This window comes from Thunnus maccoyii, chromosome 16 (assembly GCF_910596095.1).
Source record: "Thunnus maccoyii chromosome 16, fThuMac1.1, whole genome shotgun sequence".
Taxonomy (NCBI): Eukaryota; Metazoa; Chordata; class Actinopteri; order Scombriformes; family Scombridae; genus Thunnus; species Thunnus maccoyii.
The window spans coordinates 1,683,106-1,708,343 of record NC_056548.1 but is presented as its reverse complement, the minus strand read 5'-3'; the positions used below and the strand labels follow the sequence as shown (position 1 = coordinate 1,708,343).

The 25,238-nt window shown below is 39.5% G+C and overlaps 2 protein-coding genes across 2 annotated transcripts in view; both read right to left on the bottom strand.

The window, feature by feature from the left end:
- Nucleotides 1-201: 201 nt before the first annotated feature.
- On the bottom strand, nt 202-1,950 carry foxg1a (forkhead box G1a). The gene has a single exon (XM_042388601.1). The coding sequence runs from the start codon at nt 1,740-1,742 to the stop codon at nt 447-449; it is 1,296 nt and encodes a 431-aa protein (XP_042244535.1). The 5' UTR covers nt 1,743-1,950; the 3' UTR covers nt 202-446.
- Nucleotides 1,951-14,609: 12,659 nt separating this feature from the next.
- sptbn5 (spectrin, beta, non-erythrocytic 5) overlaps nt 14,610-25,238 on the bottom strand; it is a 61,666-nt gene continuing 51,037 nt past the window's right edge. The window contains exons 74-79 of the mRNA XM_042387806.1: nt 24,800-24,868; nt 23,882-23,965; nt 23,672-23,763; nt 22,548-22,664; nt 17,455-17,648; nt 14,610-16,392 (exon numbers count right to left, since the gene is read on the bottom strand). Of these exons, the coding sequence (XP_042243740.1) occupies nt 16,232-16,392; nt 17,455-17,648; nt 22,548-22,664; nt 23,672-23,763; nt 23,882-23,965; nt 24,800-24,868 (717 nt within the window). The 3' untranslated portion in view covers nt 14,610-16,231. The remainder of the gene's footprint in view (nt 16,393-17,454; nt 17,649-22,547; nt 22,665-23,671; nt 23,764-23,881; nt 23,966-24,799; nt 24,869-25,238) is intronic.

The following is a 25,238-nucleotide window of genomic DNA, read 5'->3' as shown; positions in this document are numbered from 1 at the left end:
CATTGCACGTCGCTGACTGACAGAACTATACAGAGACAAACCCCGGACACTTATAGTAACAGACATTATGTACACAGAAAGTAAAACTGCCAGAGAAGATGGAGCAGAAGAAGAAGAAGAAGCGATAATAATAATAATAATAATAATAATATTAATAATAATAATAATAATAATAATAATAATAATAAAAAATACCTGGAAACTTCAGGGCTGCTTTCTCTGTGCTGCTTTTTTTGTTTTGCAGTTTAAGTCTCTCCTCTTTTTTTCTATAGTTTATAATAATTTTTGTCATTTTTTTACAATGTAAATGTTCAGTGTAAAATGTTCAACTTACAGTTCCAGTCATTTTAAGATTTTTCACTCCTTGAGGGGTGGGATGGAGAGGGTGGATGGGTGGAGAGGTGAGGTAAGGTAAGGTGGAGGGGTGAGGGGGTTTTTGGGGGGTGTTAGTGTATAAGCGGGTTGGAGGTCGAACCCTGGTTCTGATGCGTAAAATAGTCAGACAAACCCCCGGAAAGTCCCGAGGAGAATGCCGGCAGAGAGCCGGACAGCGCCGGCCTCAGAGAGTCACAGGGCAGCGAGGAGGAGGACGGAGCCTGCGGGGAATTAGAGGCCGAAGCCCGGGCGGCCTGCAAGGAGCCGCCGCCGCCACCGCCGCCGCTCTGCGTGGTCATGGACGGGTGCGGGACGTGGGGGAAAAAGTAACTCGTCTGCCCGGCCAGCAGGTTGACCGAGCACGGGTTCAGGGAGTAAGTGGCCCCGGAACAAGGCACGGAGAGGCCGCAGGGCACCGCCGAGGCCGCCAGGGCCGCCGCCGTCAGGTGGTGCGTCGCGTAGGGGAGATCCCCGCCGACCAGCCGGTCCATGCTGAGCCCGTTGGAGGACGGGAACGACGAGTGGTTGTTGCCCATGTTCTGGGTGAGCATGGTGCTGTAGGACATGGGGTGACCCGGGTAGCCCGAGGAGGTCCCGTTGTAACCCAGGGCGCTGCTGGCCCGCGGGTGGTGCAGGGAGAGGAAGGGGGACATGGGCCAGTACAGGGAGCCGGCTCGGTCCATGAAGGTCAGCCCGGAGGTCAGCCGGGCCCCTCGTTTGAAGGCCAGCTTGGCCCGAGACGTGGTGGACCGCCGCCGGAGCTTCCCGGTGGTGCCGCCGATGAAGACGTCATCGCTGCTGGGGTCCAGCATCCAGTAGTTCCCCTTACCCGGGTCGTCGTAGTGCCGCGGCACCTTGACGAAGCATTTATTCAAGCTGAGGTTGTGCCGGATGGAGTTCTGCCAGCCCTGCTTGTTCTCCCGGTAGTACGGGAAGTTTTTCATGATGAACTCATAAATGCCGTTCAGCGTGAGCCGCTTCTCCGGGCTCTGCCGGATGGCCATCATGATCAGCGCGTTGTAACTAAAAGGAGGTTTTTCGTACTTGCCGCTTTTCTTCTCTCCGTCCTTCCCTCCGGCGCCGCCGTCCCCGTCTTTCCCGTCCTTCTTCTCCTCCTGTTTCTCCTTCTCGTCCGGGCAGCTCTCCTGGCTCGAGGAGTCACTTTTAGGATCCGCTTTTCCGTCCTGCTGCACCGCCGGGAGAGGAGCTTTCTGCTCGGCTTCGTCCGCGCCGCCGGGCCGGTGGTGGTTCTGGTGGTGATGCTGGTTCTGGTGGTCGCTTTGCACGGCCTCGGGCACCAAACTGTTTATACTGAACGACGATTTAGGAATCATTTTCACCTCTTTGCGCTCTCCCATATCCAACATCACCGGGCAATGAGGGGGGAAAATGGCAACGACCAAAAGCGACGAACACAGCTGGGTTTCAATCTGTCCTGTCTCTGCCCGCGAACCAGGACGGGAAGGAAGGAAGGGGGGATAGATAGGAAGAAAGAAAGTATAGCCCAACAAACTATTTCATGTTCGGTTTGGGGAGAAAAAAGGAAACACACACACACAACACACATGTACACACACATCGATAGGAGACAGATAGCTGCAATTAATTAGGGAGCCACAGCCACTAAAGCAAGTAAAAAACATTGGTTGGACCTTTCCAGTCCTCAGCCAACCAGGGGAACATTAGTATTAAATATTAAGGCGTCCTCTGCGCTTTCAGCCAATCATGACGCACAGGGAAACACACACATCCACCAATGCTGTGCACGCTGCAAAAAATGCCCACCCCGAGCAGTCTTTTCACGGCTTCTTGAGTCTTAAAAATGTTATTTTGATCAAAATAAGACTGAAAATCTGACAGCGGAGCTTTTAGTATTTTTATTGTTTTCAAAGCGAATCGTTTGATTGAACATTTGTTGATTTTTATTGGATCTTAGTGAAGAAACTAGTGGCTTTATCCGTCAGATTTAGTCTCATTTTAAAACTAAAACGCTTCATTTTTATAATAAATCAAACTTTATTTGAAAATGTGTCGTTTCTAACTCAGGTTGTTTATATTATGTGTGTTTTTTTTAAAAGGAAAATCAGACTTTCAGAGCGTTTTCACGCCCAAACGGCTCAACAGCGCGGACATTTTTTTGCAGCGTGGAAAACACACTCACCCATATCAACACCAGTCTGCCTTCCCTTCATCCCTCCCCTCCTCTCTCACTCTCTCTCCCCCACCTAAACTAAACCCGTAGCTGGAAAACACACACCGTGCATGTGTACACCCAAATCCCCGCCGCTCCTCATATTTACACTCCTCCGATTCAAATATTTCCCCCTTCGGCGTCTCCAAAACTGTTTACATCCCGACTCAGAGGGAAAATAAACAGAGGAGAGGGGATCCGGAGGGCACGCGGACACGGTCAGGACACGCGGAGGTGATTTGTGTGTCAGATCGCAGCAGACTGTTGAGCACAGAGAGGCTGTTTCTCCAAAAGCCGTTTGTCCTTCGTGCGTAAAATGCGCGTAAAATGTGCGCCGGGAGGGCGTAAACATGGTGTCATGTCAGCCTGCTGCTTCCAGGGAGGTTTCTGTAGTTAAGTTTCCTCCCGGCGGCTTCATGTTGGAGAATCTGACAACAACACGAAGTGAAGTGGAGACAGAAACAGACTGAGAGACTGAAACAGAGAGGCCGCCTGGCGAGACGCGCCGCTTCAAAACCAAATGTTACATTTAAAATATGTTTTATTTGAATCAAACTGACATCCAGGAAAACATTTTAGATTATTTAGAGCCTTTAAAGAAGGATTACAATTTATTATTATTAAATTGGAAAAAACATTCTCCAGCTCAGATTATCAGTCTGATTTAATAACTTTAATAATATAGTTATTAATATAAATACTTCTGTTATTATTAATACTGTTACTGGTACCGCAGTAATCAGCACTATTCAGTCTGTGTGATGGTTCAGAACACACTGAGATCAGGTTCTCGGTGTTTTTCGGAACATTTGGAAGATGTTTTATGAGCAGAGTTTCAGTATTTTTCCATTTGGAGATTCAGTTTATTTAAATGTGACGATCACAGTTATAATAATTATAATAATTCTGACAGTTTTGGGGGTAAAAGAGTTTAAAGTGAACATAAATGTATCAAATATTCATGTTGATCATTGAAGTTGACAGATAATATTACTGAACATATAAAGTACGAAGAATTCAAATAACCACAGAAACATATTAGTAGCTTATATTTGGTTATTGGTTATAGTTGGGGGGGGGGGGGGGGTCAAGACCTCAGTATTTATAAAATCTTTGCTACGGCCCTGCTGTTATTACTACAAGTACTACTGCTGTACTAGTACATGTAGTACTTCTACTGCTGTTCTAATACTAAACTAATATCACAGTTTTTAATGATATCTAACATCACTACTATCAATATTAACACTGTCGTTGCTATAGCTACAGATACTACTGACACTGTAGTACCACTTTCACTTCCTCTGCTGCTGTTTTTGTCTCCACACTGCAAATAAAACACAGATTAGACTCCGTGGAACATTTATTATTATATTTATAATGTGCAGTTACTGCTATAATATCTTCTACTGTCATATCTGTTACTAGTATTATACTACAAGTATGAATAAACATAAATAAATACATCACAGTTTTTCTTCAGAAACATCACCCAGCTGTGAATCAAATAAGAGCTCCAGGTTTGCTGATGTTATTCCACCTTAAAGCGTTTAGTGTGAAGCGCGTGCAGCTATGAATCAGTCAGAGTGAATTTGGCGTTTTTAAGGTGGTATCACAGTTAAATCACTGAATCTGAGACACACGAGAAGAAACTATTTATCACTTTTTTTTTTAGATTTTGCTGTGAGTCTTAAAACCACAATCATCTAAAAATAATCCCAAACATTGAAGGAAAGTGTTTCCATCCAGAGTTTAAACAAAGACTCAACATTTCCTCTCATATCATTATTCAACTAAAGAGTCTGTTTTTTTTTTCATGTTTTCGTTTGGAGACTTTCAGCCGCCGCAGGTCGCAGCAGCTCGGACACACTGAGGCTGAGCTGCGAGTCTGAGCTGCGAGTCTGAGCTGCGAGGAGCATCCAGAGTGACACTGTGAGTGAAATCACACACATTCTCTTCATTAAGGGAAGATGAAGGTGGAAGGAGACGAAGCACGCGACGAAAAGCTCTTTTAATATGTAAAAAAAATAAGAGAAATGATCTGGTCTCAGAGGTTTCTTTTGTTCTCGTTTAGAGGAAACTGAACATCAGTTTAAATGAAAAAAAAAAAAAAATGAAATAAATGTAGATTTGAAATCGTTTCATAGATGTTTGATCGTTTTTAAGTTGAATATTTGATCCGTTTGATCTTTTCAGTTTCATTTGTTGTTTGAAGGATTTATTCAACTTTGATGTCAGTTTTGTAAAAATAAAAACATTTATGAACAAACATTTGTATTATTGCGGAACAGATTAGTGTAGAAGCAGAGATGTGAGCTTTCATCTGACCTCTGATTCATAAAACATTTTGAAAAATATTTTTAAAAAATGTCTGAACTCAGATTTGATGTTTGGACGGTAAAATATTTTTAGAAAGTAAAAACGTGTTGAGTTTATTCTCATCAGGCTGATAACTAGAAACAACAGTAAATAATAATAATAACTGTATATTATCAGAAGGTCTCCTTCCCGGAGCTTTCAGTCACATCTTCTTCATCAGCAGATGGAATTTGTTCCGGCAGAACTAAGTGAGTGAATAAGATTTTCAAAATCAAGAACGAACCTTCACGATGAATAATAATTGTTGCTAAAGAGCACTCCGGCAGCAGAAAACAAACATGAACACGTTCGGTGCGTTTTTCCTCGTTTTTATGCGTAAAAACGCTCCGTGCGCGCGCTCTGCGGAGCTTAATACTGTATTTGCTGCGTTGATTTCATATTTATATGTGATGAAGTGATTTGAATTGTTTGTGTTTCAGCTTCTCTGTGACACCGAGTGACTGAACATCCTGGTTGTTTACTGTTGTTGTTTACTGTTAGTTGTTGTGACTCTGCTTATATGTTTCCTGTGTGTGTGTGTGTGTGTGTGTGTGTGTGTGTGTGTGTGTGTGTGTGTGTGTGTGTGTGTGTGTGTTGAGGTAAATTCCTGCTTGTGTCTGTCGGGCTGTGAGACATCCAAACAGACAACGAGGAGGAGGAGGAGGAGGAAGAGGAGGAGGAGGAGCTGCAGCAAAGAGAAAACATCCATCCAGCCTCAGAAAGACAAAAACCTGCATCAAACTCTGCTGATGTCGTTTATTTCACCTGCAGGTTTGTCAAAGAATCATCTGAGTGAAGTTTCATGTTTTAATAAAATATTTTCTTCATCGTGACACGTGAAGCAGCAGGTGAAGAGAAGTGACGTCAACAGAAAGACATGTTTGAAGGTTGAAATGAAACCAGACTCTCTTCATTTACTTCTACATTTTAAAACACATTTAAATCTTTACGTTTACAGATGAGAAAGATGTCGACTCTTGATTCTGTTTCTTCAACTATCAACTTTTTATTTTAAAATCAAACTTCATTCATTAAAGCGAACTCGTCTGCAGCAGTGTGACACATGACAGGACCGAGGAAGAATCTTTCCTCTTCTGTTGCTCTTCAAATCAAACTGAACCAGAGTTTTCAATAAGCAGTGAAATGTTTACTCTAAACTGTGTTGTTGCTTAACTGACAACTGAGAATTCAAGTCAAACTAAACCAGACTTCATTTTTACTTTTAGAACAAACTCACATAAATGAGAAGCTGAGCTGTGCAGAGTGAAGAGACGTCTGTTCTGTCTGTTCTGTTTGTCAGTTTATGTCAAATCAAACTAAACCAGACTCACTTCATTTTCTCCTGAAGTGTAAAAACACATTGAAATGTTCGATTTCCTCAGAACATTTTTGCTCTTTTCACAATTAAAAAGACAGAAATATGTGATGGCAAAAGAGTTTTTTTTAATATAAACTTTCTCATTCAAGTGATTAAAAAATAATCTCTATATTGTCACCAGCTGTTTTGGTTTGAACGCTGTCCAATATGTGCTGCTGTTAATTAAATCTGTAAAGAAACATTATACATTTACAGCCTCCAGCTGTCCATCAACACCATGCTTTTCATCCAATTTGTTAGCAGATCTAAACATTTTTATTTTATCCCACAAAGAAGAAAATATATACTTCTTGCTTCATGATCTTGATTGTGTTATATATCAATTTGTACGTTGTCTAAATGGGTTTATTTGAGTGTTGAAAATAATAAAAGTGTAATTATCACTGTGGAAACTTTTTACTAAACATGACATATTTGTGTTTGGGTGGAGTGGAAAGATGATTTTTACATGTAATAGAGGCTGCAGAGAGACAGAAACATTAGGGTGACCTTTGACCTCCAGCAGGATGATCATAATTAACATCTCAATTATCATCATAGGCAAAGATTAATTTGATTTTCATGGATTTTATTCCAACACCTGTTTTCGTTTTGCTTCCAAGGACCCTTCACTCATCCTGTCAGTTTTACACCAACCGGTGATAATTTTAGCCGAGATGTTTAATCAACCTGAGAATTGATTCACGTAATAAAAAAAGTGTTTAAAGTTGAAAGTTTTAGTGCGACTGAAATGTTTCATCCAGATGTGAAACAGGCGGTTAGTTTTTTTTTTTTTTTTACGTCTCTAGAGAATCTGCAGAACATCTGTTGTGTTTCTCTGCTAGTCAGGAGAAACACATCTGTGGGATCGATATCGATCAATGAAGCTGATCAGTGACCGATCAGGAGCGTTTTGATCAGAGGCTCTTTAGGGGGCATTTGAGGGTTCTTAAGAGGGTTACTAAGAAGGTTCTAGGAGTTCTTAACGGGTCTGTGGGTTATGAAATTGTTCCTGCAGCCCTTTGGGGGTTCCTTGGGTTCTACTGGGGTGTACCACTGATTCTTTATGGGGTTCATTAAGGGGTCTGTGGGTTATTAAGAGGTTCCAGCAGCCCTTTGTAGGGTCCTTGGGGTAAGAGGGGTAGTAAGGAGGTTCTAGGAGTTCTTAAGGGGTTCCTGGATTTTTTGAAATGAGATCTAGGGGTTCTAAGAAGTTCTATAGCTTCTTAAGGGATCTCCCCGCAGGCCGTAGGGGGTTCCTTGTGTTCCACTGATTGTTAACAAAGTTCATAAGTCAGTTTTAGGTGTTATTAAGTGGGTTCTAGGGGTTTAGGGGTAGGTAGGTTAGATCTGGGGCTTGTTAAAGGGTTTATGGGTTATTAAAGGGTTCCTGTATCCCTTATTAAATTGTTTGTGTTCTGCTGGGGTGTTCCATTGATTCTTAACAAGGTTCAAAAAGTGGTTCAGGGTATTCAAGGAAGTTCCAAAGTAAGTGTATGTGGTTATTTAAAGGTTCCTTGGGTTCTTAAGGGGGTTCCACTGGTTCTCAGCAGGGTCTGTTGGGGTTTTCTAGGGGTTCTTATGGGGCTCAATTGGTTTTAAGGATGGTCTAGTGCTTCCTTAAGAGGTCTATGGGTTATTAAGTGGTTCCTGCATCCCTGTGGGGATTGCTTGGGTTCTTAAGAGATTTATTGTAGCAAGGGGGCTCTAGGGGGTTTTAAGGGGTCCCAGTGTTCGTAAGTGGGATTGAGGGGTTTTAAGAAAGTTCTAGGGCCTCTTACAGGATGTTTCTGCAACCCTCAGAGGATTCCTTGTGTTCCAATGAATCTTAACAAGGTTTGTAAGTCAGTTCTTGGAGTTCCAGGTGTTTGAAGGAAGTTCCAGGGCTTCCTACATAAGAATCCAGGGAATATTGACAGAGTAGTTTTACAGATGTTGTTGGGCTCCATGGAGATGTTACGGGCTTCCTGTGGTTCATTAAGGGGATTCAGCAGGCCTTAAAGGGTTCCTTGGGTTCTTATTAAGAATCTTAACAGGGTTGGGAACCCCTTTATAGGGTTCGTTAGAGAGTTCTAGGAGTTTTCAAAGGCATTCAGAGGTTATTGGGTAATTTTCAGGGGTATTAATAGATTCCAGAGGGGTCCTTGGGTTTTAAGAAAAGTTCTAGAGCTTCTAATGCGGGTCTGTGGGTTCTTAAGGTGGTTCCAGTGGTTCGTAATGGGGTTCACAAGGGGGTTTTAGGAGTGCCTGAAAGGCTCTTGAGGAGTTCTGGGAGAATTTAAGAGTATTTATAGGTTCTAATCAGGTTCCAGTGGTTCTTAGGCATGTCTAATGGTTAATAAGGGGCTCCTGTGGTTCTTTAAAGGGATTCTAGAAGCCCTTAAGGGGTTTCAGTGGTTCTTATTGGACTCCGAGGATTGTTAAGGAGGTTCTGGGGGAGTTAAGAAAGCCACAAAGCTTCTTAAAAGGTTCTGTGGGGTTATTAAGTGGGTTCCTAGAGGGTCTGTCAGCCCTGGAGCCGTTTCAGGGGTTCCTCAGAGGGATCTTAAGTGGTTTGTGGTTGTTCTGGAGGTTTTTAAGGGGTAACTTATTAAACATAACCCTTTATTAATATTTTCATGTTTTACTGCAACAACAGACAGAATATTTTTCAGAACAGAAAAATCTGAACCTGCATCCAGTCCTCACCTGTGACCTTTGACCCCTGACCTGCCCTCTGAGGGGAACCACCCCTCAGTGTTCCCTCAGACCTGCAGCAGGAGAAGGAGGACCGAACTGACTGAAGGTGTTAATCTGCAGAATTTATTGACTTTAAGTCGGAGAATGTTTGAACACATCGACGCTGTGATTTCTCAACACGCCGGCTGCGTGTAAACAGCCTCAGTATTATTATTATTGGCTTTAAGGCTCAGAGGGAAAGTTGTGAGCAAATAAATCAGAGGGATCAACAGAGAGAAGCGGGAAGCTGTGAGGAGGACGGAGGGCGCCTCCCAGCGGCGGAGCGAGGATCCATGTTTGTGTTTCCAAATCAAACCATTAATTCTTCTGATTTGATCTAGAAAAATACAAACAGAAAATGAAACTGTAATAAGATATCAACTGAAACTCAACAATTAAGACAAACTTTTGACAAGTTTTACTGTCGCTACATCAGCTGTTTTTATCGAGTCTTTTATTCATCAACTCCTCCACGTTTTATAACCTAAAAAACACGTATTTAATTACAAATGTTGTGTTGTTTGTTTGGAGAAAAAACAGCGGAATAATGTCACGTAAAAACGTGACTGTGCGCGTGTGTCAGATGAACGTTTCTGTGGTCGTGAATGTGACAGAAAACAGACGGAAAACTTTAAAAGAAGAGAAATAAACGCTGAAATTCTCCATCTTCAAGTCGTTTCCTCTGTTTTAATCAAATATGTGTAATATTCTAATAACGTCCTGTGTCGTAGCTGATTACAGTGACCTTATTAACTACTTACTGTCGCATTTTACTTGTACAATATAATAATCTCATTATATAAACAAAAATAATCTGGTTAAAACTGCGGTAATATTTATCCGTGAATGCAAACCGTAACTTAAATTAGTATTTAAGCAAATAGCAAACATGTCTGCTTACAAAATAAAGTGTAAATAATTTAATAAATATTAAAATTAGAAACCAATGGCACTATTTCAGTTAATTTCCAGCATGTAAAGGGTTTAATGTGAGGTTTTCCCGGTTAAAAAGATCGATAAATCCTGCATATTGTAATAATCTGGACCACAACCCTCAATAAATGTTCATAAACTGGATTTTTTTTTTAAATCCCATGTCCTGTTAAATGTAAATGTTCCTTTATCCTGGTGTAAATACTGCTTTAAATTTGGTGAAGATATTAACCCCAAAATAGGCCAAAACCAGGATTAAAAACCCTTCCCGGTGTAATTTAGGGATTTAATGTCATCGTTCAAATGTTTGGGTTTGTTTAATCCCCCAAATTAGCAGAAAAATACGGAGGACATCCGAGACCTCAGTGTCTTTAATCCACATCCAGGAAACTTTTACTTTTTTATTAATCTCAGGAGAACAAAACACGTTGAGATTCTCCTTTAAAAAAGTGCAAAAATCTTTGTTTTTTTACATTTTTCTTTTGCCAGAGAGAGAAAGTTGCTCGTCTTTCTTCTCCCGCTGAAGAGAAACCAAATCATCTGCAGCTGAAACCTGCAGAAAAGAATCAGAGCTGCAGTCAGACAAGAGAAGAAAAAAACTGCAGAATAAAAACATCGATTTGTGATTTTCTTTCTTCTTGAACGAACTCGCCGTCTGTCCGCTGCTGTGCGTGTGCGTGTGTGTGTGTGTGTTTGTGCGTGTGTGTGTGTGTGTGTGTATGTGTGTGTGTGTGTGTGTGTGTGTGTGTGTGCGTGTATGTGTGTGTGTGTGTGTGTGTGTGTGTGTGTGCGTGTATGTGTGTGTGTGTGTGTGTGTGTGTGTGTGTGTGTGTGTGTGTGCATGTGTGTTGGGAAGTTAAACTGGTTAAACTGGGTTTTGAGCTGCAGACAGGTTTGCCTCTGATCTCCTGCTGTTTCTCGTCTCTCTGCTGGTTTCTGTCGCCGTGAGCTGAATGTTGAAGCGCGAATCAGACGGAGGCCTGGAGGGACAAAAATATTTCCAACAGAACAAACAATAACACACCGGCAACAGGAGGAAAGCTGATGGTCACTCAGATAGTTATATTCTGCCACTGAAATATAATAATAAAACATAATTTAAGACAGTTTCAGTTACCTGTTAATGTCCTTTAATTAAAGCTGAATTTAAAGACCAAAGAACGTCGATGTGGACTCGTTTCCGTCCTCATCAGTGGACACATGGTGCAGAGAGTCGAGCTTTAGTTCCGGGCTGTTTCATGGACTGTAAAGAAAGTAAACCTGAACAAAGATGTGCTGCAGCTCTGAAAGCATCCTCACGTACAGCGGTGGCCTACGGCAGCTGCAGCGGGTCATCAGCTGCGCGCAGACAGTCACCGCGGAGCTCAGCTGCCGCCTCTAGAAGAGCCGCCACCCGTCTGCAGCGACCCGGCACACCGCTGCCGCCGCCACCGCCTCCTCCATCACCACCACCACCACCTCCTCCACCCAGTCCGCTACAGGTGCATCACCGACCGAACAGTTTCTACCACAAAACAATAAATCTCCTGAAACAACCCGCCAAAACCCCTCAGATTCAGGACCGGAAGGCTGCGCTGACATGTTTTCACATCATAAACTGTTTACTGACCGCACAACTGCACACAAACCAGGACAAGACTGTGACCCCTGATACTTACAGCGCCTTACTTCCTTTTCCATGACTATTTATATTTATATTCATATTTATATTTATATATTATTCATCCTATATAACTCGGTGCAGCACAGTGAGTCTCGTGCAGTGACAATAAAGGTTCGTTAAAGGTTTAGTTTCCCTTTAAATGTAACTTTAAACATCTTAAACTAAATCAGAGGTTTATTAAATTATCTGAAACATTTATGACTTCATTTTCATCTAATTTAGGACCAAATGTAACTGATTTGCCGTCTAAAGGTTAATCAGAAATTCACATTTCATTCAAGGTGATATGAGGTGTAAAATAATTGATTTTCTTGTTTAATTGCTTCTTATTTTACTATTTTATGTGTAAATTGTATTTTGTTTCCTTTACGTATCTGTGTGAATTAAATCTAAACAGACACACCTCATATATAGTTCATGACATTTGTATTTATTTGAGATCATCTTCAAATTAAGTCTTTTGCAATTAATATAAAATATATAATAATAATCCTGATAATGTTCAGTAATAAACCTCAAACACTGAAATCGTCTCAGATGGATTTTGAAGTTCAGATTTTTAAATATTTTTGAACATTTTTTATTGAGATTTTGCACGTTTTTTTTATTCTTTGCATTAAATTCTTTCATGATATATTTATTTATTGTTCTCTGGTTAAATATTCAGCATGTTTAAGTGTTTACTGTGTTTAAATATTTTATAGAAACATGTTGATGAAACTTTGTGTTCAGACAGTTTTTGTCTGTGAATCTGTCGTGAAGCAGATGAACAAACATCTCCAGCGGTGAAAACATGAATTCATGAGGAAGGAAATGGCTCCACAGTTCCCGCCGCAGATTATCAAATAAAAAAAAGCAGGAAAAAGTGAGTGAAGTCGCAGCCAGAGAGGAGAAATCCTGCTGACCTGCTGCACGAAAACAAGCAGGAAAATCATTAGCTGTGTTGGCGCCGCAGGGTTAATGGTTCAATCAATGTCAAGCGCTGGAAATAAACTTCTGAACTGGACAATCTGCCGGCTGGAGCCCGCAGACTCAGACTGGGAACACCGGGAGGAGCGGGAGGCTCATTACTGCACCGACAGCGCCACCGTGAGGCGGACAGCTGCAACTACACACCGGAGCACCGATCATCATCATGGAAACAAGTTCAAATCACTTTAGATACAAATATAACTCAGTCATTCAAACTTTTATGTTTCAGTAATGAAATTATTAGTTGATTAGTGGATTGACAGAAAAATAATCAACAATTTTGATATTTTCTTAATCGTTTAAGTTATTTTTTGAAGAAAAACACAAAAATATTCTGGTTTCAGCTTCTCCAAAGTGAAGATATGATGTTCTTTTAGGTTTTATATCATATTAAACTACTGGTCAGTTTTTATTGAAATGTATGTAGTTTAATGTCTCAATGTACAAATAATTGGAGATTTAAAATTAAAACAAAAAAAGGTGGAATATCTTGATTAATAAAATTGAGCCTGTTGCAGATAAAACAGCCAAACTAACTTTCTCTCTACAACAGAAATTAAATATTTCAAAAAACAGACTTTAATGGAGCAAACAGACTAAAGTTTCATCACTACTGAGTCTTCATCAGTCAGAGCGGACGAAGACACGAGATGAACAACATGTGTAATCAACCTGGAGCAGGTGTGTAGTCGTCATTAGATAACTGATAATGAATCTGATAGATCCAGTTAATCAATATGAAGTCTGCTGTCCTCCACCTGAGAGGTTGATTCAGCTGCTTTTTGTTGGACGATGTGAAGAAACGTATTTCAACTAGAAACTAAATGTTGTTGGAAAGTTGTTCCAGCGTCTTTCTGTCCTGATCAGCTGGACGACCAAACGACTTTATGATAGAAAAGCAGAAAATCCTCATCTGAGAAACTAAGACTGTCAAATATTTGGTGCTTTTGGTTTTTTTTTTTTTTTTAAAAAGACTTGATTCATCGATGATCATCATGTAACAAAATAGTTGCCAATATGTTTTCTTCCCGTTAACTAACCGATTAATTGAATAAATAAACTCTGATCAGAGCTTCAGCAGCCACATGAAGACAAAAACAAAAAGACAGAATTAAAGTTCATATTCAGACGAGAGAATAAACTCTGATGTTTCCATCAAGAGTTCTAACAGGAACCAGTAACGTCCCAGTTACTGATGCTCTTTATCTGCTGCTGTCTGACAGCAGATTCTTCTTCTCGCTCTTTGGGAACTTTTTTTTTTGTGTGAATGAAACTAGAAACAGATCAGAACACGTCGCCTCATGTGGACATTTTAGGCAGAAAACGTTTCCTTTAACGTCCTCATGAACAGACGACGTTCATCAGACTGAAACCACAGATTCACTACGAGTCTGTGACGTTACAGGAAGTTGTGATCTGGAGCACAACAAGCTAGTAACTTGAGGTTTTGGTTTGTAATTGATCAAATGTATGAATTTCTCCAGTAAAAGTTTTTACAGCTACATCAGTGACTGTGAGGAAACCAGAAGTGTAGAGAAGTAAACACAGTGCAGCAGATTCACCATCATGTAAACAAACAAAATGTCAAAACTACACTGTTTCTCAAATAACTTCAGTACAAAGTCCAGATGTTGATGATCTGCAGCGCAACAAGCTGCAAACAGAAACCGTGTTCCTGCACATGCTCAGTAGCGTCTGCCTTACACAGAACTACTCTCCAGAGACTGAAAACATGATGCTGTTATTAGTCTTTGGAGCCGTTTCTGAATAAACTAACGTGACCAAACTCTTGATGATGAAGGAACATGTGACCCAGTGCAGCGCTGTGACTCACTGACGGGTTTTTAATCAGATATATCAGCTTTGATACAAACACGATACTCGTTAGTAGATCAGTTCATTGTTAGAAAATCAGCAGAATGATCCTTTAAGAGAGACTTTAAACTCTCAAATAAACAAACCTCACAGAATAAAGTCAGATATTTAGTAGAAAAAGCTTCAACACTGCAGCTCAGACAGTTGACCTTTGACCTCTGCATCACTGACAGGAAAATGAAAACATTTGATTAAACATTCGGTGCAGTTTATTAACTTGACTTTTGAACTGTATATTCCACAATCTGCTGCGTATGAACACAACATATAAATCTAACAGTAAATCGATAAAATAAATGAGATTATTGATGAATACAAACACATCAAAAGTGTTAATTTTCCCACCTTGAATATAAATAAGTTTCTGTTAAAGTGCAGAAACAGATCAATGATGAAGTTACATCACATGTTTATGATTCATAAACTGGAGACAGTTTGTGTGAATGAATCTCTTAAATTCACTTCAATTGACTTTAATTTCCCAAAACTGAACTGAAGTGTTTCAACTCCTGATTTCTCTCAAATGTCTTAATCGGACTCATTATTTTTAATGATTGGCTGATTGATCTGATTGAATGGCAGAGAGAGGATCGACTGGAGATGTTTGGATTTGTTGCTCGTTAATAAATAAACTCTGAATAATAAATCATTACCCTATGATACGGAGCTGCGTCTCTTCGGCTCTGCCTCCTAAAATGTGACAAACGTGTTTTAATTGATCTGCTGTCGATCACTTTGTGTGACTTTTCAAAAAGGTGGAGATCATGTTTATTCAAACGAAGTCACTTCAGACTGTTTTACAGCAGATTCTCATTAAAAGTCATATAAACAGACGATTAACAGTCGTTTAACGAGCAGACGTCCAACGAAGGCTTCACTTGGTTTTTATGATGCAGTGATGAAAGTTATTGATGATATGAACAGCTGGTTCGTGTGATGAAGATGTGTAAATAAATAAATACAGGTGAGTTTTGACTGACATTGTGTTGTTGTGCAGCTATTATTGATTTTGTTTGGATATTCACTAACTGATCAGCAACCAATCAAAGGTACAGATTAACAGATTAACAGATCAGACGTTAATGAACACGTGATGAGCTGATGTCATACGAAGCATCAGAGCAGGTTGAAGCCCTGACCTTTGACTTGCAGGCAGCATTTGAACACCTGAACTTGGACCATGTTTATCATCCGACATCAGAACAAGATAGAAATAACAGAAAACCACTAAAAGCTGAATATATAATAATAATTTAACTTACAGCGATAATTCTGTTCACTTGACCCCAGAAAGGTGTTAAAGACTGAAGATGTTTCTTAGTTAAGCTAATGTTTAGCATGTTGGCTTTGAATAGATTATTTGTGAAGGAGGATGAAGGTTCAAATGAAAACAGTCTTCTTCTATAGCTGTGTTGTTGTTTCTGTGATTCAAACTTCGTCTTTTTCTGACAGATTCTTAGTCATTACGTTACATTCAAAGTGCATTTAAACAGGAACAAGAGCTTTTAAATGCATCTTTAACAAACCACATGATTAAAAAAAACAACTAACTGGTTTCCTCTGAAGTCTTCTTCAGTGGAGAGATCTCTGCTGCTCTGGAAGAAGTTCTTGAAATGACCTTCAGTTAAATGTTTTAATCAGATTACACTCATATAAAAGCAGGTTGTGTTCTGTAAGGCAGAAGCAGTTTATCAGTAAATGATTGATGAAACTAGTAAACCTTAGATTCCAGTATTAACGTCCCAAACTGTACCAACAGGCGTCGGATGGATCGATGGTCGATGGAGCTCTACTTCTTTGTGAAAAACTTCCTGAAGGCGTTCCAACTCGACTTGTTGGTGGCGTCGTCTGTTACCTGCGCGGCGGCAGCGGGGGGGTCCTGGGAGTCCGGGGGGGGAGGAGGAGGAGGAGGAGGCACTGAAGGAGGCTGGTTTGGGCGACTCTGTTGGTCTGTAATGCAACAAAATACAATCACACCAAATAAATATCCACACAGATTCATTTATACGCTCAATGATAATCTGCTCATTAGCATGTTGGTTCCAACAAGCTGAATTTTATTTAACATGTGAGCTTTCTAGTCTCTATACAACTTTTATTAACTCTATTTATTTTTTATATTTGAGTTAATCAATTTAGTTATTGTTTATAATTTTTAATCTGTTGCTTTTATCTACCTCATTGTTTTTGTATTTTGATTTATGCTATTAACACTTTAATTTCCCTTTGGGATTAATAAAGTACTCTATTGATCTATCTATCCATCCATCCATCCATCCATCCATCTTGAAGAGTTGATATCATTATATCATAATGTAGCGATTCATACAAGAACTTTTGAAAGTTAAGGTTTATATGGATGCTGCTATCATGTGTATGATAACTAGAGCTGCAACGATTAGATGATTATCTAATCTATCTATCTAATCTAATCTATCTATCTATCTATCTATCTATCTATCTATCTATCTATCTATCTATCTATCTAATCTAATCTAATCTAATCTATCTATCCATCTATCTATCTATCTATCTATCTTAATCGATTAGTTGCCAACTATTAAATTAATTACCAACTATTTTGATAATCGATTATTCATTTTAAGTCATTTTTTAGGAGAAGAATATCCAGATTCTCTGATTTCAGCTTCTTAACTGTGAATATTTTCTGGTTTTAGTCTCTATGACAGTAAACTGAAGATCTTCAGGTTGTGGACAAAACAAGACATTTGAATTTGTCATCTTTGGCTTTTGGGAAACACATTTTTCAACATTTTCTGAACCAAACAACTGATCAGTTAATTAAGAAATATGATAATGAAGATAATCATTAGTTGCAGCGCTGCTGATAACATTGTAAGATTTAAGGTAATTCAGTGCTCCTGTTTTTGACCTCTGGATAGTTTGGGTTGATATGAATGTTGAATATTTTATTATAAGATTTATGATTAATTAGCATGTTTTTCTTCACTTACTAACCTGGATGGGAACGTGTGTGCTGTGTCCTCTCACCTGTCGTGGCCTCGCCGCCCTCCGGGTAGCGGTGTCTGTTGTAGTAGGTGTGGGGGGGTTTGGGAGGAGGTTGGCTCTCTGTGGACGATTGTCTCTCCAGGCTCTCAGCTCTCCCGTCGGACGGCTCGGCGGACACTGAATCATCCGCAGCGTCGGCTAACTTCTCCAAACTCAGGTTGACTGACGACGCTCTCCTGAACAAGATAATGTTCATTTTTTTGAACAAAATGTATCACGACTCTTCAGCTACTTTATATAATCCATCATCCCCGAACCAACGCTGGCTGCTATGAGCTGACTGTTTAGGTAGAGAGCTAACGTCATGTAGCTGAAATGTTAGCTTGCTATATGTCAGCTATTCCTCTTGATTATTACCTAACAAGCAATTCAAGATCAGATTTGTTTCTATGCTTCTAGCACAAAGAGAGGTCCAGGACATATGTAGCCTAGCTTAGCACAAACACTGGAAGTAGAGGGAAACTGCTAGCCAGCTCAATCAAAACAGAAAAAAGCTACTCCAGATGTTTTCATTTTCAGCTTAATTTAAGCTAATATTAGCATGCTAGTATTAATTCTAGTGTACCTATTGTGTAGACATTTTATTCTGACTATCAAAGCTATTTTAGATTCTCCAAACTACAAACTTCAGTTGCTAATGAGTTCAAATTTGTCACATAAAGAACTAACATTATCTAGCCTATTAGCTAACTAGCAGCTGAGGCAGATATTAAGAGACTTTGAGAAAGTTTGGGAAAGACGAGACAATAATTCATCTCAGATTCAGTTTTATCAGTTTCATCTGTCCACTGTGTGTTTAGCCGAGCTAAATCCATGTGGATCAACCGGTTTGTTATTCAGGTTAAAGTGGGAAGAAGCAGCTGGTCTGTCGGGCAGCTGAGTGAAGTGCAGCCTGCGGAGGAAACACCGGGACCGTCAGGGTGAAACAGTCCGTGGAGGAGCTGCTGTGTTCAGCTGCACAGATAGGAAACACTTCGGCTGACAGGATGTACCACTCTGTTTGAAAAAAAAAACTTCTTCTTCCTGGTTTATTCCGGCGGTTGGTAACCAGCGTATTAGGTGCATTACCGCCACCTTCTGGTCCGGAGTGTGGACCAGAGATTAAATCCTACACATTAATCCTGTCTGTCTAATAAACTCAATGAAAACTCTACTGCTGCTCCCACTTGGCAGGTTCATTAAAGTTTTAATGCTGAGCTCCTGAACTCCAGTCTTCCTCAGTTCTTCCTTCATATATTGTCTTTCTTGATCATATTTAGTATAATCTATGTTTGCATGTATAATAGTCTCCTCAGCCAGCTGGAGAAAAATATGCGCATATATCAGCATCAATCAGCCACAATGAGTTGGAAATATCTGCATATCGGATATCAGCAGAAAATCCACTATCATGCATCCTTAGTTAATATAATACATATTATTCCCAAATACATTTCAGAATAATGTCATTTGCATGCTGCATAATGAGTACTTTTACTTTTGCTACTTTAAGTATAATTTGATGTTTTTGTACTTTTACTTAAGTACAAATTTTGAATGCAAGACTTTTACTTGTATCAGAGTATTTCTACACTGTTGCATTCCTACTTTTACTTAAGAAACAGATGTGAATACTTCTTCCACTGGCTCAAACCAACCACCCCCGCTACGAGGGCAGAATGTTAAATAAACATATTTCTCCTGCAGAAATCCTTTGATCAGTGCATTTTATGAATGTTTAAGTCACGTTGCCTCTGCAGTATTTCATATTTTTATGTCCGTGCAGCAAACTAAACCAGACGTAATGCATGACAGCTGAATAGACCCGTGGCTGCTGTGTCCTTTGCCACCGTGTGCTTTTTCCACCATTGTGTGCCCGCTGAATGTAATTCACCTTGTCAAAGCATCTCATTAAAGAAAAACCCTGCTGGCGTAGAGTTTCATTTCTTTGGCCTCTCACCCACCTGAGAGGTGCCCGGTGTCCCCACAGCGCTCAGTGTGAACAGATAGATGTGAAAGTCAAAGTCAAATTACCTTCCTCTGTTTGTAGGAAACCACTTCGGTCTGAAACTCCATCCGACGTGATGACCCTACACGCGTCCCGTTTGACCCCAGAACCATCCACGCAATTCTTTTGTTTGATCGGCTTTCTGTTCACCGCAGGAAATCCTTTCAATAAAGTGAATTCTTAATAATCCGGGTCACAAATAAAAATGAAATCCAGAACAAATTATCGAGGTAACAAACCTTCATACTTTTTGGATGCTGACTGATTCGTGTTCGTCGCTCCGAGACTCTCCAGTAGTGAGTTTTAGTTTTGGTAACTTTTTGGGTTTTTTATGTTTCTTGATTTATTTTTTGTCACTTATTATTTCAATTTTATAAAGTCAAAGTAAGAAGCAGAAAATAAAGAAAATGAGTAAGTATAGAATAAGGATTTGTTCTCATATTGTCCTTTCATTTAACCAGGTCCAGATATGACGGCGTCCATGTTGTTTACAGTCCATTTCCTCCTTTTTTCTGGGAGGAAATGTTCTTCATATTTCTCGGGGAGAATGAATTTATATCACATATTCTTCACTATGTCCGTCATTGGTTAGAGGTTGGAGGCTCCTTTTAATAGCAGTTTGTACTTTGTACTCACTTTTTTGCAGAATTTTACAGAGATACTTCTTAAAGGAAAAGTTTACAGTTTGTCAACAGCAGTCAGGAGTCCATATGAGCACCTTTCCTCACTGTAATCACTCTGTTCTGTTCATTCTGGCTATTAAACACACAATATGTAATTTCAGCCGCTAGGCGTCTCAATCAAAACAATAGCAAAAGACGGAGTGTGATGACGGTGTGAAGTAGCAAGGGATCATGGGAGTTGTTGTCTTCGTTGTTAAATAACCAGCTTCAGCGGGATAGGATTACTCCAGTGTTCATCATCCGCAGAGGTCTCCTCCTCTCCAGAACAAACGGACCCGGAGATTACAGGTAAAAACACTGAATAAAGCTGTTTCACCTAAAAAAATCAAGTGTTTCTCCGACGATGTACGGCGACCACCAGACTTCCTGGAGGGGCTGTTAGCCGAGCTGCTGCTAACACTTGTTCGGTTTATTTCTCTGATAACTTAAGATCCAGACGTCCAATGACTAAAATCCTTCTTCTGGCTAAAAGATATAGTTAAAAACCACCTAAATTTATCATGAAAATGTGGCTTAAAACTGAATAAAAGTCCATTTATAACAGTTTGTGTGGAACAACCACAACGCTGATGTATTATCTTGTATGTGTGTAAGTTACTCTTTGGTAGACGCCATTGTAGCGGACAAACACAGCGCCGCCGTATGCATCTGGTGCGTATTTACTCTTTGGTAGAGGAGGTATGACGCCATCGACAGGCGACCAAATGAAACGGTCCGTTACTTTGATTAAATTACAGATTTCTGTTGGAAACATTTGGGATAATGTAAGAACACAACTCAACAACATATATAACATAGGTCTAGTTGTTTTTACACATTTTAATGTGGAATAATTACATATTATAGCTTTAAAAGATCCCCAAATCTTTCCCTTCCCTCTTTGTGTTTCCTCGGACAGTGTTTCCCTGTTGAGCTGCAGGTGGAAGTATAGTAACAAAAAGAGGAACTTTGGCACTAAAAAGACTGTAACGTTGAAAGATATCTACTTGATTTGACTCATTTGGACGCTGAAGCTTCATATTAGCTTCAGATAAACTTTTAAATACATTTTTTGCACAGAAGGAGGACTGTGGATTTTGTCCTCCATCACTTCCATTGTAAGGTCATTATGAAGGGATCTTCTAATGGTCAGTATGAACAGGAAGACTACAACTTCCTCTGTTATCAATCCAAGATACAATATCTTACAGTTTCATAACCTAAAATGTTTTATAAGGGTTAAAAGATGTTTTCTGACTTAAACAGACAACATTAAATACTGAAACATTTCAACAGTTTTTATGTGGAAAAATATTAATACTCTACAAACTTATATGTTTTGAAAAGACATATTGTGTTGGTGTTGTAATTGGTAACTGTTGAACAACATTTTTAACGCGAGAAACTGCTAATTATTCTTTTTAACGTTTGTCTTCGGGCTTTGACTTCCCAACAGCATCGTTTTCATCAGCTGGCTATTAAATCTGGATATCTGAGCCTCCTTAAACGCATCACCAAGTTTCTAAATCTTGAAAATGATATTTTATTATTTTTAGACCTGTTTCTTCACAAACTTATAATTCGTTTCTACAACTGAGATTAAAGTAAAAACTGATGGATTATTTGGACAAAGGACAGCAGGAATGAAACGTATGAGATTTGCAGTTATAGGTGTTAAAAAAGATGCAGTCATGGTCTTTCAAATCTGACAGATCAGACTTAAAGGACCACAGAAGATCTAACGACTTGCAGAGCGGTTTGAGCAATTTTCAGCAATATATAAAGTGGATGTGATTTGTATGTAATCAGGGTCTCTACAAGGTTTAACAAGCTAAATTTAAGACTTTGAAATACATTTTTAATACTACGTTGAACGCAATTTAATACTTTAATACGATAACAACGACCAAAGTATTAAAGTATGATTGAAAATATCTAATTTTTCTCAGTAGTTCCCAGCAGTGTATCACAATAACTGTAAGTTCTTTTGTATGTGTTTGCAGCTGTTGGGAAACGTTTTAAGATAATTGTTCCTGCAGAACAATCCACCGTCGCATCGTCTCACTGTAGTTTATAGATGTAAACGTCTCCCGACAGCCGCAAACACACAAATAAACTTACAACTAATGTTACTGCAGGTCTACAGCAGGAAAGAGACGATATTCAGTATATAAAAACACCTTTGGACAAGATGTTGAACACTTTTAACACCTTCTGAGGACATTTTTTTAAAGGGAAACTGAATTCAAAGCTTTTTAAGACCTGCAGTGGACAGTGGGAACCTTCTGAGGACCAATCAGAGCTTCAGTCCACAAAAGTGAGTCTGATCTTTATTCCTCAAAGGGCTGTTTAACAGTAAAGGGTCTGGATTACAGGTGTGTCTTATGCTAACGAGGGTCCTCGTCCAGACGTGTCTGTGTGCTCACCCCGAGTCGTCAGAGTCGCTGCTGGCTGATTCGTTGCAGTTCTGGAGCTTCTTCAACCAAAGCAGCTGCAGCTCTCTGCTGGACGCTGCAAACAGATACTGACTGCCGTCCTCCAGTCTGAGAGACACACACACACACACACACACACACACACACACAGACACACACACACACACACACACACACAGAGTCAACACAACAAAACAAAACACACAGCTGAGCAACACTAAAGAAACTACGGTACATTTATTTACAGAAACGCATCCTCTGCCACGTTTTTAAAAGTCTCATAAATCCTTGCTGATCAGTCCTGCACTAATATTTCAGGCTGAATTATGGGGAAATTTGTTCAAAATTATGCAAAAGATATTCACAATATTTCCATTTGGTGCAGCCATAAAAAAAAACACAAATTCTGTGGTTTCATTGTTCACTCAGCAGCTCCACTAACGCTTCATTTTACACTAATTTTCTGTATATTTTATGAGAAATTTGCAGCTAATTAACAGTTAATTTTAAGGACATTTGCTGCAATTTGTTACAAGTTATAAGAAAGAACAGAAACAATATGAAGTTGGTTTAGTTATTAAGTGCAAGTTCGTTATATTTGGGTCGTTGTTCATTTGCAGAGATTCTTAACAATTCTTTAAGTGACAAAATACTTCAGTGTGTAGTTTTGTGCATATTAAGTTGTTTCTTAAAAACTCTATAAAAAGCACATTTCTCATATAAAACCCTTTGAAAGAAATGTCCTGAAAATGAAGTTATGCAGCAGCTACTTTGAGAAAATTTCTGAAAAAATGTAATCTGATAATATATAGTTTCATATATAAAACTACACACTGAAAAAAAAAATTTACCATTAAATACTTACATTTAACTCAGGAAATTAGCATAAAATACCATATCCATATCCACCTGACTGTCACTAATGTACAGTGTATTTATATTATAGTAGTAAAGGTGAAATATATCAACATAATGTCCTGTTTTCAAATGTAATCTAAGACATCACTCAGCTGAGCACACAGTCAATAAACTGCTTAAATATACTGAATATCAGACGTTGTCATAATGTGCAAAAAGTGTTTAAGTCTAAACATGTAGTTGTGCAGCTCTCTTACATCACTTTGAACGTGTTCTCCTTCCTCCTGTAGTGGACGTTCTCTCTGCAAACAGCTCCAACCATGTTGATAGGAGGCCACCTAGAGGCCCTCTGTGGAAACACACACACACACACAGTTTTATAGTGTATTACACACGTCACCATCTGCCATCAGTTCAGTGTTTCCAGTGTTACAGTATCAGTGTTTTTTTTTATCAGATCTTCGTACCTCCGCAGCTGCAGCTCTGTCTTTAAACAGAGTGAGTGTGTCTCCTTCCAGAACAGCAAACACGTCGTCCCAGTGCTCCAGACCCTGCAGAGACACCAGCAGCCAATCACACACAGCGACAACTGTCAGCGACAGATTAACTGATGATCACATGCAGCCGTGATGGAGGCAAATGTCACGTTCACGGCATGAGATGATATAGATATAGATAATAATAATAATTAAATCTGGGTTTAATTACACTGAATAACAGACTTTGACTGATGTGAGGTTTCCATATTTGTTTGGTTTTCAGACACGTATGTTTTATATAATAATAATAATAAAACTTTATATTTATATAAAACAGTTTTAAAAAGTTACAAAGTTTTTCACAAGGCAATAAAAACAAGATAAATGAAGCAAAGTAAGAACAATGACAGAGCAGCACTAAAAAGATTAAGAACAAATATAATAATAAAATATTAAAACCAGACAGTAAAAATCAGGAGTCTATGAAGTCAGTAAAAATGACCTAAAATAAAAACATTTGTGTCGTCAGTCTAAATAACTGCTGCTGTTGTCTGTCTTTAAAGGTGGAGACAGTATGAGGCTGTAAACTAAATACCAGTGAATATCTGCTTCACATCTGAAGAAGACAGCACACAGAATGATCTTTCTACAGGTTTATTTCATCTAAAGATCCAAAGGCCTTCAGCTAAGGACAAAAAGGACATTTGGAGACCTGATTATGACAAAACTAACTAGAATAGAGAGGGAGCGCTGTGGTTGGATGATTACAGCACACACATCCCTGTCTGCTTCTCCACTATCAACTGTCAAATAAAGGCAAAAACATATCTCTAGAAAGAAAAGAAGAGAGGGACGACTGGCGGGACATGAATTTATTGACATCTGCTGAGACAAGAAGGTTCTCACCTTGTTTCCTCCTTGTTTCAGTTTGATCTCCAGCGTTCCCTCCATCCTGATCTGCTGCACTGCTCTTACCTAACAATACCAAAGGTGTGAGACAGTGGCCACCGATAATGTACAGTTTACAATAGGGATGCACGATATGCTGATATTTCCAACTCATTGTGTGATATATGCGAATGTTTTTTCCAGCTGGCTGAGGAGACTATTATACATGCAAGCATAGATTGTACTAAATATGATCAAGAAAGACAATATATGAAGGAAGAACTGAGGAAGACTGGAGTTCAGGAGCTCAGCATTAAAACTTTAATGAACCTGCCAAGTGGGAGCAGCAGTAGAGTTTTCATTGAGTTTATTAGTCAGACAGGATTAATGTGTAGGATTTAATCTCTGGTCCACACTCCGGACCAGAAGGTGGCGCTAATGCACCTAATACGCTGGT

Excerpts from the sequence above, each read along its gene's own strand:
- foxg1a (XM_042388601.1), bottom strand. The coding sequence starts at position 1,742 with ATGTTGGATATGGGAGAGCGCAAAGAGGTGAAAATGATTCCTAAATCG.